Raw genomic sequence first — 17,054 nt, forward strand, 5'->3', positions numbered from 1 at the left:
GTCAAATTAGCCATCACTAGTCCGGTATTTCTTTCCAGAACTCTTTGGAAAGTGCAAAACTTGCAGCAGATGTTGCTAATTTACCTTGAAGACGCTGGCGATGCGGTCAAGTGCAACACACCCAGAACGACACTAGACAAATTAAAGCCATTGTATTAAAATCTTGGTGGTCGGGTGTCTTTATATTCCAGGACTTCAGTTTTTTCAATGAAATTATTCATCTGCTGCTATAGACGTCCAGTCCATTTGAACAAGGATGGTTGGCAGCAACAATTATCTCACAATCAATTACGATGGCACTGTATAAATACGGTAAATATCTGTACTAGTGTTGCAGCAATACAATTTTTGGCTCACCTACCTGTGTGGTATCGGCCGATGCCGATACTGTACCGATACCACGTTTTTTGAACAAAAGATAAAATATATATGGTGGAAAACACTCAGGTGACTTGAAGTTCCACTCTGTGACCCCCAATTTGGCCAAATTTAAAAATTGGATGCACTTCTGAAAAAAACTGTGTTACATATTTTGTGTCGGTAGATTTATCCTCTGTAGTACATTAAGTTCTATTTTTATCTATAGTATGTGGAATAGTGTGTATTGGAGCGAAACAATTCATTCATTCATTCATTTTCCATGCCGCTTTTTCCTCACGAGGGTCGCGGAGTTGCTGGAGCCCATCCCAGCTAACTACGGGCAGTAGGCAGGGGACACCCTGAACTGGTTGCCAGCCAATTGCAGGGCAGCAGAAACAATTTCATGAGTAATTCCGGTTATTGCAGTTTTGATTACAAAAAGTGTACAGATTAGTGTTCAATCGATACTCGTTGTACTTTTGGTATCCGTACCAATTGATAACAAATAACGACCCGATGCTGCGCAATATGAATTCCTAAAGTATATGGCGGAAAACACTCAAGTGATTTGAAGTTCGGCTCTGAGACCCCCAATTTGGCCAACTTTTTTTGAGGGCTTTATGGTTGAAACGTGGTAATATAACAAGGGTCGCGATGCAGAAATCGCAGAAGCCAAGGAGTGGTCGAGATTTTCTTTTTCATATATTTACCCTTTTCAATGTTTTTTTTTTTTTCAATTTTTCTTTGTTTGGATCGATTATTTATCATCTAACATATCGGAGAAAATGCGAGAGTAACAAAAAAAATACAATTAAGCAATAGTTATGAGGTAGATATCCGTGACTTTTTTACAGACGCCATTTTTTTCATTCTGACACAATTTGTTTAAAAGTTTAAGATATGTGTGAGAATTTTTTTTTAAGTCGCTTTTTTTTTTAAACAAAATATGAGATATGAATTAATGATTCTAAGCTAAAAATGACAGACATTTTGAACAATAAATATAATTACTTGTTTTCATGGCTGGGTTTAAGCAAAAGCGGTTGCGCGACGTCTGTAAACGGGGGTTTTCAGGATAAAACGGACAAATTAAAAATAGTTCGGGGACTTAATTCGCCATGAATCTGCTATGGCAGCATATAGACATATTGTTCATACTGTTGAGCCCCATGTTCTGTCAACTGATAGTGAAGTATATGGCAGAAAACACAGACAAGACTGAAAAAGCTGTTTCTGCTCTTGCACTCCTCTTTAAAATAAACTGCTGTATTTTAAGCCAAAATAACTGTTGTGTTTGATAGAACAATATGTTTATATCCTGCCATAGCAGATTCCTGGCGCATTAAGCCCCCGAACTCTTTTTATTTTTGTCAGTTTTACCCTGAAGATCCCCGTTTACAGAAATCACGCAACTGCTTTTGTTTCAACCCAGCCATAAAACGAAGGTAATTATATTTATTATTCAAAATGTCTGTCGTTTTTAGCTTGGAATCGTTAATTGATGTCTCGTATTTCATTAAAAAAAGAAAAAACGACTTTAAAAAATTATTCACTCACATATTCTAAACTTTTAAACAAATTATGTCACAAAATGGAAAAAAATGGCGTCTGTAAAAAAGTCACAGATATGTACCTCATAACTATCGCTTAATTGTATTTTGTTACTGTCGCATTTTCTCCGATATGTTAGATGATAAATAATCGATCCAAAGAAAAATATATTTTTTAAAAACGTTTAAAAGCATAATATATATGAAAAAGAAAGTCTCGACCACTCCTTGATGTCTGCGATTTCTGCATCGCGACCCTTGTTATATTACCATGTTTCCCCCATAAAATCCCCCAAAAATCTGGCTGTGGCCATTCACAGCTGTGTCTTGACACTCAGTGATACATGCTACCAGGGGTCGCGTTAACTGAATATTTTCCGTCGTTGACTGATTTTTTAAAACGGTGACGGAAAAAACAAGTCCATCCGTCATTTTGACCGGTTGCAATTCACACCCCAGACCACAGGGTGGCGAGTGAGCATATTAATTAGCTATTGTCTCTCTTGATGCATGACGTCGTTGGCCTTACTCTGAAAAAATGTCAAGGCAACTGAGTGTCCGAAGTTTCTTCAAAAAGCCCCAAAACGACGATGGTGTTGATAAAAGAGGTGAAAAAACAGGGACTGCACAAGCGGGCATGCAATTCAAGTCCATGCGCACCAGGAGGAAAGTGTGAGACTACGTTCAGGCCACAGCAGGTGAACTGTTAATTTCATTGTTCCATATGCTACATATGGTAGGCTACCTACCTACTGGGGCCACAGTCAGCTGTTTTTGTCACTGCGGAGAACAAGTTACATATTCATCTGCTTGATGTGTGATGGCACGGTGTGGATTCTCTGTTAAGCTTGTTCGGACAGAATATTAATTTAAAATGAATGAAAACTAAACACTATTGAATATGTTGAAGCGGTATGCTATGTTAAGAGTCTTGTTAGCTGTAGGCGCACTATCCTATTCCCCTCACTGTCCACTCGCGGGGGCCTGCGCTTGTCATTTGTCAGTGACGTTTCTTATTCTCGCTATTTGATTATACAACTTTAACATTTGTTAATAATACGCTCTGTGTGTAGTATCATCCATCGCTTTTCCTTTTTAAATGGGCACTTATAAGTGAACGCAAGAAGTAACAACGGGAACATTTTTAAACAGGCATTTCACGGGAGAGCATTTCGACTCTTTGGTCAATCATATAGCGAGAGCGAGTGGATAGTGAGGGGACCGCGCGCGGCTCTTAAGTGTCTCTGTCACGTGACTGTCGTAGCGGTGTAGGCGCACTATCCTATTCCCCTCACTATCCACTCGCGGGGGCCTGTGCTTGTCAGTGACGTTCCTTATTCTTGCTATATGATTATACAACTTTAACATTTGTTAATAATACGCTCTGTGTGTAGTATCATCCATCGCTTTTCCTTTTTAAATGGGCACTTTTAAGCGAACGCAAGAAGTAACAATGGGAACATTTTTAAACAGGCATTTCACGGGAGAGCATTTCGACTCTTCGGCCAATCATATAGCGAGAGCGAGTGGATAGTGAGGGGAAGAGGATAGTGAACCTACACCGGTAACGCGCTCGGCCAAATGGACACACAAGTACGGAAGGTGAATTATGCCAAACAAAGGGTCACCACAATGTCATTATCATCATTTAAAAAATTTAAGTGACGGGTAAAAATAGATTATGACCGGATTTTTATGACCCTGTCAGTCAAAATGACAGACAACGAAAAAGTCTAGCGCAACCTCTGCATGCTACATGGAGTTTTTGGATCGAAACAAGATAAGTATGCGATAATATCTCGTTAAAGTCATGGCGTCTGTAATTCTGCTCTCGTGTGCTCTCACCTCCAGATAGGGTTTTGCTGTTGAAAAAAACATTTAAAAAAAAAAAAAAAAAAAATGCCCTCCTCTTCAAAATTTAACTTCCTCCCAAAAATTGAGATTTCAAGCTTTCCAATGATGTATCACACATGCATATCGGACAAATTTGAAAGTTGGCCAAATTGGGGGTCTCAGCGGAACTTCAAATCACCTGAGTGTTTTCCACCATATGCTTTAGGAGTTCAAATTGCGCAGCATCGGACCGTTATTTGTTATTAATCGGTACGGATACCAAAAGTACAACGAATATTGATGAAACACTAATCTGTACACTTTTTGTAATCAAAACTGCAATAACTGGAATTACTCATAAAATTGTTTCTGCTCCAAAACACACTAATCCACATACTATAGATAAAATAGAACTTAATGTACTACAGAGGATAAATCTACTGACACAAAATATGTAACACAGTCTTTTTCAGAAGTGCATCCAATCTTAGGTTCCAGCCAAATTCAATGCAATTGGATTGTAAATTGATAGAAAGGCAGACAAACTCTGCCTGCTTTTGATTTAATCTTCATTCCTCTCGAGAGTTGAAGTAAAGGTTGGTTGAAGCACTATCTTTGCACTCTTATTGTCAAATGTGGCACATTGCTTCTCAGGCTGAGTTATATTCCACGGTGGATGAATGAATGCTGACTAAAGGAGGCGCTAGGGCTGGAGCTCATAATCATCAATCTTCATAAACATTTCTCTGGAGGGGGGCGGCGGTGGGGCCAACATCAGCAGCTCTGTGCCACATCCTTTCATAAACACAGCTAAAGTCAACATGGAAATCATTTGAACGGGGATTAGACGCTTGATGACATTTTGCGGGTTTTTGGGGAAACGCCTCGTGAGCTCCGTGGGAAGTTCAATGGCGTTTCGTTCGCACCTTCAGTTGCAGGTTGTAAAATCTGTGAAGTGCGTCAGATTGCATGATCACCAATACTGTGGAAAATATCTCGGTTTTCGGTCAACGACTAAATTTTTTTTAACTGCTTGGGACACGTGACAGTGACTTTTAGATGGTTTTCAAATTTGGTGGATTGAGAAATGGTCAAAGGCTTGTTTTGATCAGTTTTATGCTAGCCCAAGTACCCCTTAAGAGTAAAAATGTATTTTTAAAAAAACAGTTACAGTTCTAGGAAATGTTGTTCACCTGTGTAATGGTGATAATAAAAAAAGTGAAGTGAAAAAAAAAAAAAACTTTTTTTTTTTTTTTTTTTTTAATTTAAACTTTATAACTCGTGACCAGTGTTGTCACGGATTACTTAAAAAAGTAATTTAATTACTGATTACTTTTTTTGAGGTGTTAATCAGTAATCTAGTTACTTTCAAAGTAACTTATCAGTTACTTTTCACCAATTTTTCTCCTTTTGCTGCCTCAACATAAAAATAACAGAATAATGTCATCGCGTGTAATTGAGTTTTTCACATAAGGCTTAATCTTTGAGTCAGCTGGGGTTTAATTAGTCAATAGAGTTGATTTCAACCACCATTGACTCGCCCTAGCATAGCCATTCCGGAGCCCTAAAACTAACAAATAACTGACAAAATACACGAAATTTGTTTAAATCAACTCCAACGACTAATTAGACCCCTGCTAACTCCAAGATTAAGCCTAATGTAAAAAATTCTTAACTTCCCTTTTGAAATAAAGACGTAGCTGTTAAAATGTCTATAAAAGTTGTAAAGCAATAAAACAAACAACAACAATTAATGAAATGAACAAAAATCCTACAACGTAAAGTTTTCATAATGGGTCGAAATCATTTTTCAAACAGATCATGTGACTAGCACCTTGGAAACTATCCTTTGCTTTGCTTAGCCAAAACTACATCAGAGGAGGCAAGATGGATATTTCGAATTTCTTTAAACGTAAGCTTTCAAACGCTACCAACAACAACTTGAACAGTTGATTGAAGTCGAACAGTGTCAAGATGTGTGTATATATATATATATATATATATATATACACATACATAGTATTGGCCAAAAGTTTGGAGACACCTCAAAGGTGTATACTTTGAAGAATGTAGAATACAAAACCTCTTTTGAGTTATTTAACTTTTTTTGCCATTCCACATGTTCGTTCAAAGTTTTGATGTCTTCAGTAAGAATTTACAATAGTAGTGAAAATATATAAAACGCAAAAATTATGAAGTGTGTCCAGACTTTTGACTTTTGTTTCAGTCTTCAACATGCTTTTCCCCCAGTCCCACAAATGTAAAACTCCGCCTATGATTAAAAACTCTAACTATAAAATATACATAATTACACATATTATAAAGGCTGGTTACGAACTGTAGAAGTGCTGGCTGTCTCGTTACCTGTCGGCTTTGTTTCGAGTTTTTTTTGCGTTGTGCTGTAATTCCAAGTGCTTCCTTGTTGAATTTGATTTTTAAGCGGTCGATAGTCTTTTTGAGCCAGCGCAGAGTTTGCAACACACGGAGATATTTTTGTCATCTTTACTGGACGGATATGTGAAGTAATGGCTGTATCTCCAGTGAGCAAATGCAGCCGTTTGTTGTATCTCTCTGGCTCCTTTACTATTAGCATCCTGATAGGTAGCCAGGCTATGTTGTTGACCGCCGTGGCAGATGGCACGCACACAGCATGGTAATACACGTGACCCTAATTTTTTCGATGAGAAAACATGAGATGTGATGTCACTCTCAAACTCTAGAGCAGTATTTTCTATTCAAATGCTCTTCGTACATGACTACAGTATTCTTCATTCTACATACAGTATGAGGCAACAACAAAATAGTAACGCACAGGCACTGAGGAAACTAACTTTAATCAGATTACTGGCTTGGAAAAATGAACGCGTTAGATTGCTCGTTACTGAAAGAAAGTAATCAGATTACAGTAACGCGTACAATTGTCAACATGGTATGCAAAGAGATCAACAAAGAGCTTTAAATAAATATTTTTTTATTCTGTTATTGGCTTTTTACAAGTACAAAGCATACAGCATGTTATAGTTTTATAAAAAGTGGAAAATACTGATGTTACATATGTAACAGATGTAAAAAATAGGTCTTTAACCCTTACTTTCCCCGAAAGTAAGAACATACATTTCGGCTTTTGAAAAAATATCCATAAAAACAATCCTTAAGTAATTTAAGTTAATAAAATGTACAAAAACAAAGCAACCATACAACATAATTGACAAATACACCAATGACAAATGACTCCATGTTCGAATTGTGTGAACACTGTACATAGTCTTTGTTTGTTTGTGCCACTTTTTTTCTTTAAATGATCCATAAGTTGTTAACATGTTGATTGAAAAACAAAACGGCAGAAAAAAGTTGAAATGCAAACTATACCACCCAAAACCACAAAAACACCAATTTCTCCCCATGCTGTAATCCTCAAATGTGTAAGGCAGACAACTCGATTCATTGTCACTCTTGGAGAAACTAGCCAGCCTTCTGTGAGAAAACAAAACCCAAGGCGATAACTGGCGGAGAATGGGTGCGATTTACACCGGAGGCCTGCAGGTGCGGGCCCATCAAAACGCACACGCTTCCTTTGCGAGGGAATTAAAACTCGACCGAAAACGTCTGAACAGGAGTTTTGTTTCATTCTACAGCTGGGAGTGTTAATTGAATCTGCCGTCTTATCTTTCGAGCTGCAAGGGAGAGGCAATATCGGTAATAAGAAACAGAAACGTTTCACCGAGATAACACGCATGGAGGTTAATTGAATTCAGACACGGGCTTCTTCAAAAGGTACAAACAACGCATGATGGGACAGCTGGACGAAGGACTGGTGAAACCTTTCCAAGGTGAATTCTTGTGCCGTTGGTTCTGCCTTACTGCATCGAGAGTCGTCGTCATTTTTCGATTAAAAACACATCGACATAGTCCGATGTTCTGTTCAGCGAATGTCGCCATAATAAATAGTCTCATACGTACTGTTCCGCTTCTCCTTCATTTAGAATGGTGACAGAGCCGTCTCTACTGTTCATTTCAATGTCCTTTGCCGATGTGTTTTCTGGAAGCATGGCTAAGTCCTTGAACACATCGACGTAATGTCCAAAACCAGGGCCCCAGCTCAAAAGATTGTCCCAGTTGAAAACCCCAGCTGACGGGCCAAGTTTATGAGGCAGGGTGTTGTGCTTCTCATTGGCGGGCACCTGTGTCATACCAGGACCCCCTTCTGCCCGCCGGCTTGAGTACCGCCTCTGCTTCAGCCTCCCGCCGTAGTCCTCATCGTCCGCGTCGGACTCGTTGACTTGTGAGAGCTTGGGTACCCGGGAGCTGTAAGAAACTGGTTTTTCCCGGTCGTACTCCATCTCCGAGCAGGTGAAGGAGTCATGTGAGTCACTCTCTGAAGAAGATTCCGGGGCGGGGATGCCATCAGCGGGGTTGCGGACCCGTGACAGAGGCCGGTGGCAGTCTTCTTCGGAGCTGGAGCGCCCGTGGTCAGCGCTGCATATACTGGGGTTTCGAGGACGCGGATTGTTCAGCCGCTCCACTTCCTCGATGGAAAGCCCCACAGGGGGGCCAGTCTCCAATGGGATCTGCTCGATGGGCTGCTTGAGACGACTCCCCGGGCGGGACGTGTGGCCGTGGCTGGCCATGGTCTGTGGACTCTTGCTGCGCCTCCCCAGCCGGGTGGCGTAGTTGAACATGGGCGCCGGCTGGCACATGTCATTGTGGAGTTCCAGGGGGCTACCCTCGCGGCGGGCCAGGTTGAGCTCCCTGGTCGGAGTGTTTCTGTAAAAGGAGGAGGGTTTTGTGAACGGGGCCGGGGAATGCCTGGAAAGGTGATTCGGCGTAGGGCAAGCTGAGTGGGCGTGACTGAGCGGGGTGGATCGAAGTGCTTGAGTGTACTGAGGCTGGTAGTTGTAACTGGTGGCGCCCAGAGGCAATGGGGACTGTCTTGCAAATCCCAAGGGACTGTGCCTCTGAATGGAGAATTTGGGCGTGTGGCTTCGGAATTGCTTGTAATGCTGGATGATATCTGCGTCGGATGGTGCGATGCTACTGGCATTATCAATGTCATAGTGCTCGATATCGGCCTCCGGGCCATTACAAGGGGCACAGGGAGCACTTGGGACAGCCTCATTGTTGTGAGGGATATCTGATTCATCATAGATCAGATATGGATTCTCCCTCTCGATTATATCTGGCTTGGGATTCCCTTCTGGTTGCTTGCGGACCGCCATGTCATCTCCATATGGTGGGATGTTATCCGGGTCATCGAATGCCACATTTTCACTGCCCTTTTTCTTTTTCTTCTTTTCCTTGGGTTTCTTCTCCTTTGAATCCTTTGGAACTTTGGTTTTCTTGCGACCCTTGCAGTGGTTACACAAGATGAGACTGAGCACCACCAAAGCGAGAACCGTGGCACAGCTCCCGATGATAGCAGGGACCGCCCAAATGGGAAGAACCATGGCTTCTGTAGCGGGGTTTTGACTGCAGACAAAACCGCCGTTGTTTGCTGTCTTGCAGATGGTCCCTTGAGGGCACTGGACACCCAGGCAGGCCACCTGGGTCTCGCACATCTTTCCAGTGTAGAACTCGGTGCAGACACAGCTGAAACCCGAACGGGGATCTGGCACACAGCTTCCTTGGTTTTGACAGGGACTAGAGGCGCAGTCGCCAGGTGGGACGCACTGGTATGTGTACCATTGGTTGATGCACATTAGGCCATCCCAGCACGGGCTGCTCTCACACAGGTTCGGACCTCTGCAGCCAATTTTGACAGATGGACTGGTCTTCGATAAGGCGACGAGACTGTGTTCCCCGGTGAAAGGCAGGTTCTCGCCATTATATTTAATAAAGGCCAGGCAGCCATCAAAGCCTGCGGACAAAAAATAGGAGAAAGCAAACAGCCATTAGAAGCTAGGAGGACACAACAGTTTCCTGGAGTGAGATCAGCGCTGAGTGACTGATTTGCTGGGATTGGTGCTTGCTCATTTCCTCTCAAACAAACAGGAACTGGGAGCTCTGATCACAACAAAAGGAATACTGTTTGGATAGCTAATTGGTGGAAAACAAATACATGCTTTACTTTCTGATTTATATAAAGAAAAATGGTGAGCGTTCTATCCAAAACAGATAGTCCATCGTCGGAGCTGTTGTAGCTTCCAGACATACATCTGTGTTCGATGAGTGCGTCCGTATGTAATTTAATCTCTGGCTTTGTATATTGCCAAACAACACTGCCTCAATATTTCTTTTATTATTATTAAATTCACTGCAGTGCACATTCAGGCCATTTTGAGTTTGATGATTAAACATTGAAGATGCACAGTACTGTTGAGGTCAAAGATGGTTGACGTGAGTCTGCATGCTCGGAAATGTGCCCTCCTCCAACAAATCAAGATTATTACCATATTAGTCTGTGGCATTAGATTCGTTTTCCGTCCCTGGAAAGAAGGAAATTTACTATGCTGCATTCCGACTGTCTGGAAACACTCTGTTTCACCTTTTCCAAACAGTCCTCAGCACAGCCTCAAGGATATCAGATCTGTGATTTAGCTCGGAAATACAGGAACCAAAGCTGAAAGTACCGAATATTCTCAAAGGTAACACGCTCCAAGGGAAGTCAGATTAAATCATTATTTGCTCTTTTTTCCCCACCTCTGTGATTGATATTTGGATAACGCAACATTTGCTCAACTACTGTAAATTCAGAGCAGGTAAATCTCAGCGGTGGGTGTCAAACTGAAATATACTCGTCAGATGTTGACCAAGTAAGGCCGGAAAATGGAACTGCAGATGATTCATTCATTTTTTGGAGGGTTAATGAAAATGCTGCCTATCATGCAAGGGCTGGTTCTTAGACGTACTCACGGATAGGAGCATCAAGTTTCACTTTATCAGCTACATTAGATTTTTTTCATAACTCAGGCACGTAAATGGGTCAGGGGTTAAAAAGGTGACATGGGTGTGGAGGAAATATGTTCCGGTAGGGCTGTCCCAAACGACTAATTTTCTCCCGATTAGTCAGCCGACTATTTTTACAATTAGTCGACTAATAATATATATAATATATATATTAGGGTTGTTCCGATCATGTTTCTTTGCTCCCGATCCGATCGTTTTAGTTTGAGTATCTGCCGATCCCGATATTTCCCGATCCGATTGCTTTTTTCTTTTTTTGCTCCCGATTCAATTCCAATCATTCCCGATAATTTTTCCCGATCATATACATTTTGGCAATGCATTAAGAAAAAAATGAATAAAACTCGGACGAATACATACATTCAACATACAGGACATAGGTACTGTATTTGTTTATTATGACAATAAATCCTCAAGATGGCATTTACATTATTAACATTCTTTCTGTGAGAGGGATCCACGGATAGAAAGACTTGTAACTCTTAAAGGATAAATGTCACTTTGTAAATTGTGACTAAATATTGCCATCTAGTGTATTAGTTGAGCTTTCAGTAAATTATACTGTAGCCATTTAACTGTTCTGCCTAAATGCATGATGGGAAGTGCAACCATGACTGTGCGTAGTGGTACCAATTAATATATCTTCTCTGCGTTGGGAACGGACATAGGGTGTTAAGAAAAAGATCAATTACTACCTTTCTTCCCCACATTGCTTCCCACGATATTTCTAATCGTAGGGAGGGATTGTAAGGCTTTAGCCAATGAAAAAAAGGCTCCAAAGGCTGCCAAAATTCACTCTACTCATTTTACGCTGCCTTTTAGCTCTATATATAGGTAAAACGACGCCATTACAGATTGAACGTGACAATGCGTGAGTGGGTCATGCAGTGCATGCGTTAATTGTGTTAAATATTTTAACATGATAAATTAAAAAAAATAATAATTAATTACCTCCGTTAACGGGATAAATTTGATAACCCTACCTTAAGCCTCAACTAAAGACTCTGGATGAGTGTAACATATTATGTCTGTAACGTTAAATACAATTAGAAAACGATTTAATTAAAAAAAAAAAAAATATATATATATATATATATATATATATATATATATATATATATATATATATATATATATATTTAAAAAAGGCATGTCCGATATTTTTTTGCTGATTCCGATACTTTGAAAATGACGTGATCAGAATATTTATATATATATATATTTTTTACTAATTAAGCAATTAAATTTTTGTTGACGCTTATTAAGTCACAAAAACATTTTGAACACTAAAATTATTTATTAAAGTACAAATAAACATGTAAATAACAATAATTAATCACACATGAAGACTGAGGTGAAATGCTGATAGTAGGCCTGAACGATATTGGAAAAAATTATCATTGTGATTTTTGGGGAGTTTGCGATATTATATTGCGATACTAAAACGAGAAAATTTTCACCAAATAACTTGAATAACTCCGTTTGGGATAGTTGCACTTTTGATGAAGAAAAACAGTTTGGTCACGCTGCCTAGCAGGAGGGAGAGTGAGACACTGTGGTGCTGTATGAGCATGGTGCAGAAAAAAAATGAATGTATGTTGTTTTTAAATTCCGATGCTCTGAAAAATGTCCATTGGCCCTAATTTTTATAGCTCAGTTTATTCCAGGATCTGCACACTTGCTGCGTTCATGAAGTAAAACAAAAGTTTAAATGTTAAAAAAAAAAAATGCACGTCCTGCGATGTGACTATTGCACATGCGCACATTGCGATGTTCAAATAATATTGTGCAGGCTTAGCTGATAGCATTTACTAGTGCGAAAGAATGGAATGTAAACAGATTCAGAACACTGACTTCGCCTTTCCAACATTATTCAAAACAATTCTTATAAAAAAAAAAAAAAATGTCTAGCATTATTGTTATAGTATACTACTATGTATAATGGTATTATAATAATTATAATATTAATTGCCAATCATATTTTTTTAAAAAGGGTGTCATTTTAAAGTTATTCTTAGTGTAAAATCTGAATTATGTAGTATTATAGTATTTACATATTATAGTATTAATTCTAAAGTATGTGGGATGAACTCCAGCAATCGTTATTTATATGACAAACGTGGCGTGCTTTTATTTTGAAATGTTCACCGGAAGTACGTTCGCTAAACCGCTAACAACTTTACACTCCACAAAAAGCACTTTTCGTCATCGCTTGTGGTGTCACTAATAGATATTTTTTTCTTTCATTTTTTCGTTTGCAAATACTGTTAACTAGCGATTTTTCATGTTTGAAGTGTCACCTTTGAACCGCAATATTGCGTTTTGGAAAAGACTGGCAATTTTTCATAGCAAGCTAAAGTAAGTTGTCTTTTTTCCCCATTAGTCTCAGTGTAGCAATGCTAACGTTTGCAGTGTTTAATATAGATGTGTTTCTTTATTTTGTATGTGTGAACTGTAATTCTACGGCGTGTTGTTGACCATTAAAAATCTGGACACAACAACTGGAGTCTCATATGTCATCTACACGCATGCACGAATGTATGCATGCACGCGGTGATTAAACCGCCCTCATTTTTATTTACCTTGCGATAAATGGACTCATTGCATATCGCGACAGGCTTAGCAACTTCAATAAATTATGTCATTAGTTAGTTAGATGGACTTACGACCCCCCCACCCCCATAAAAATGTTCTCCTCGGATATGCACAATTCACCCTTTTTGACTTCAAAACGGCGAATTTCGCCGAAAGGGGAGTGATTTTCATACCTCATAACTCTACCGTAGCATCATTCTATTATAAACCCAAATTCATTTTTTTTTTGTTTTTTACTAGTCTGCCACACAAATGGAATCTTTTTAATGTTTGGACTTTTGCTCCAAGAAAACCCTCCAAATTTTAACCGAGGATCGTTGCTTTAGAACCTCACCTGCTGCAGTTTTCTGATGTGCTGGACCAGGCGGGATCCCTCCGAGGGAGAAACTGAGGACATCAAGACCTCCAAAGTCCTGGGTTGGATGCTGGATGACGCGGGAGTAGCTGTTGTCCACTTGTATCAAAGTGGTGGAGCCATTCTTAACCAGCAGGAGGGTGTGCCAGAGACCGTCTGACAACACCACATCACCCAGAGTCCTCTCCACTTTGCCACCAACGCCCGCGTCTGAGATGTAGTGGATGTTGCCATTTCTCAGCTATGAGAAAGGGTGACAGAGGTTTGATTAATTATTTATCATTTATTTAGACCAGTCTATCACAAACCCACAACACCCATAAGATATGAAGACAATGGTTAAGTTTTGTTTTTACTCCGTACAGACTGTTAGATCAATCTAACATCCTCTAGTTTCACTGATGGTAGTCCTTTTCTAAAAAAGCGTATTTTCACATTGTTGACTGTGCCGTTCCTCATAATAATTGTTTTTGTTCGTTGGCGCTGATAACTCAAACTCCAGACTTCCTCTCGTGATCATGTTCAATACTTTAGGGGCATTGACTTCCCTTGGAAAACATTTTATTCCAGAGCTGCCTCGTTTCATTATTCATAAGTTGGATCAATCTGACTCTGTTTAACCAAAGGAACAGCCTGTTTGCTGCTCTCAGGGAAGTCATGTGCGGAAATGGTGGGTGATACATTAACAGCACTGGACAAGTAGAAGGCGGGAGTAGAGTTTATTTGCACAAATGATCATATATCGGCTTTCTTACCTTAACAGTGGTGTAATTATTGCTTTCCTGCACGTGCAGCAATGTGCCACTCTTGCCACGTGTCCTGAACTTGACCTCCAGATGGCTAGGACCCGCAGGGTTGGGGGTCCCGCTCTGCAGTGACCGCCTCAGCAGGACGTCACGTTTAGGGCCCTGTTTGAGGGCGTAGTCCAGGCGACCGGTACCGTCTAGGGATAACGCCGTGTCGGCTGTCATATCTGCGCAACAGACCGGAACAAAGACAAAGAATTTTCATCATCTGTTTCAGTCTTCAAAGTTCTGCAGTGGCTTTGAATCATTGCTTGCTCTGCAGCTGCGGTACACTCGTGTTGGTTTGTTCCTTATTCAGCGGCCAGACCCACAAATTGGACGTTCATTTCTCACTCGTAATTACAGATACACCAGCCAAACTTTAGTACGTCCAATAAGAGGGTCCCATATGTCACTGAGCAAAGTAGTGGTGTAAATCTGAAACCAAGGTACCCGCTAGCGGTGAATGTAGAACATTGAATGTTGCAATTAGAGCTGAAACGAGTAACTTGAGTAACTCGAGTTTAAAAACTGATCCGAGTAGTTTTATTCAACTCGAGGAATCGTTTAATTTTGCCAGCTCTAAGAATCACATTTTGCCCGGACTACTTTTAATGCGGGACAACGCGCTGACGTCACATGCGTAGAGGAAGAAGCAATAAAAAAAAAATTAAAAAAAACTTACTGCAGCCGACAGCCGCTACAAACTACGCCGACGTAGCTAAAAACTACGCCCGCATGATGCTAGTGTGGAAGCAGGTAGTGTCCGATGCGTCTCATAGATATCGCATGCATTTAGGACTAGATGCGAAATGACAGACTCGGCCGCGTCTGGGCAGCGTTAGTACACAGCCGCCATCTTTATGCAGTAGACTTCTCGGCGCTAATAAATATAACGTTACTGTCACTCGCTCAAGTAACGTTTTCGTAACGTAAGTTTCTATTGATTATGACCACTGACGATGCGTGGCTAACGTGTCTTACATATAGGTTTATTTAATCTGTAAAAACACAGCGCTGTAGAGTGATGAGGGTGTAAAATTAAAACATAGTAAAGCTAACTGTCAGTTTTAGCTCAGTAATCATTGCTGAATAAAACACCAAGTAGCACTGGTCCCTAATGTGCTCCAATACAGCAGGTATCATACATTTATTTTGAACACTGCAAAAACTCAAAATCCTATCAGTATTTACAGTTTAACTTAAAACTTAACTAGAATTTAAAAATAGCTTGACACAAATGGAAATTCAATAGAAACACGTGGGAAAAATACTTAGCTTTCAAGTGATATGCGTTATCAAGCGCAATTATATTTTTAGGTAAGAAATATATTTTTTTAAATAAAATCTAGAAGTTTTTTGAGTGAAAGCAGTGAATTTTTTTTCTAGTCACATCTCAGATGCAATTGTTGGCTGTTTTCAACGATGTACATCGAAAATAAAGACATTGATTGATTGGAAATGGTTCAATATTGGATTAAATGTATTTTTTTCCTCATGTATATTTACAATTTCTCTTTACCTAAAGAAAAACGTTTTATCCGATTACTCGATTAATCGATAAAATTTTCAGTCGATTACTCGATTACTAAAATATTCGATAGCTGCAGCTTTAGTTGCAATATTTGGATTTTTAAATTATATTTGAACTCATATTTAAACTTTGCTTGGGATATGGAAGATATTTTCAAAAAAATAGGCCAAAGGGCATTGGTTTAGTCCCTTTCAGACTTATATCCCGGTAAAATCCCATGTAACGTGACGCGGATTTGATCGTGTCATGGAGAGATATCCTGGGAATAACGCGGGTTGGACACGTTCACAGACTTGTCCCTTGTTGCTGACTCGGCGCTCTTTGTGCGGGGAGGGCGCCTGGCGCGATTTTATAACCCGGACATGACGTAATTTTCGGTCTGCATCGGCAACAAAATAAACCACACATTTCCAAAGATGGACGATGGACTCTCTTCCTCGGCTTTATGATCCAGTAGCAATTTTATTTTGTTATGTTTTCAGTTTAATTTTGCTATTTCCAGTTTGCCACGTTGATAATTGTGATGTTTGTTTACCGCTTTTGGTCTAAATGCGAAGAAAGAGGAAATGACGATTGGCCCGCCATGGTATTTACGTAATCAATCTTCATGCTGTGACCAAGGAATTTTTAACGCCTGCTGTCACACATACCGCTTCCCGTGAAAGTCCGGGACATTATACTATGGCACGATTCGGTAAATGTCCGCATCATCTCGATGTCAGTTGACCCGGGAAATTACGTTCACACATAAGGGCTGCCCGTTTAAAGCCTGTGATTTAAACAGTGTTAAGGTGTGTGTGAAAGGGGCTTTTGACTGCATAGCACAACATGGCTATCGCAGCATGTTGTCAATGCATCAGCTACTCATTACCAACAACTACTAACGTTGCATTTAAATGAGTGTATCACTAGTATTTGTGTCCCTAGTATACTAGTATCCAATCTGTTTGGAGAGGGTAGGTGGCAGCGAATGAACATTTGCTGCCAGTCCTCATATTTCAAATGGATTGGAAGTCTAGGGCTGTCAATAGCAGCCAAAGAGTTAATCAGTGTATTTTGCATAGTAAAAACTATAAAAATATATTAAAAATAATTAGTACCAGTAAAGCACATACCGGAATATCAGGAGGCAAAAAATGGTA

At 40.0% G+C, this 17,054-nt stretch overlaps 1 protein-coding gene across 1 annotated transcript in view; it reads right to left on the reverse strand.

Annotated features, from left to right (window-relative positions):
• Nucleotides 1–6,689: 6,689 nt before the first annotated feature.
• The window catches only part of fat4 (FAT atypical cadherin 4), a 228,135-nt gene continuing 217,770 nt past the window's right edge, over nt 6,690–17,054 (reverse strand). Inside the window, exons 15-17 of the mRNA XM_057849592.1 lie at nt 14,349–14,566; nt 13,573–13,834; nt 6,690–9,597 (exon numbers count right to left, since the gene is read on the reverse strand). Coding sequence (XP_057705575.1) covers nt 7,694–9,597; nt 13,573–13,834; nt 14,349–14,566 — 2,384 coding nt within the window. The 3' untranslated portion in view covers nt 6,690–7,693. The remainder of the gene's footprint in view (nt 9,598–13,572; nt 13,835–14,348; nt 14,567–17,054) is intronic.

The sequence above is a fragment of the Corythoichthys intestinalis genome, chromosome 11 (assembly GCF_030265065.1).
Source record: "Corythoichthys intestinalis isolate RoL2023-P3 chromosome 11, ASM3026506v1, whole genome shotgun sequence".
NCBI lineage: Eukaryota > Metazoa > Chordata > Actinopteri > Syngnathiformes > Syngnathidae > Corythoichthys > Corythoichthys intestinalis.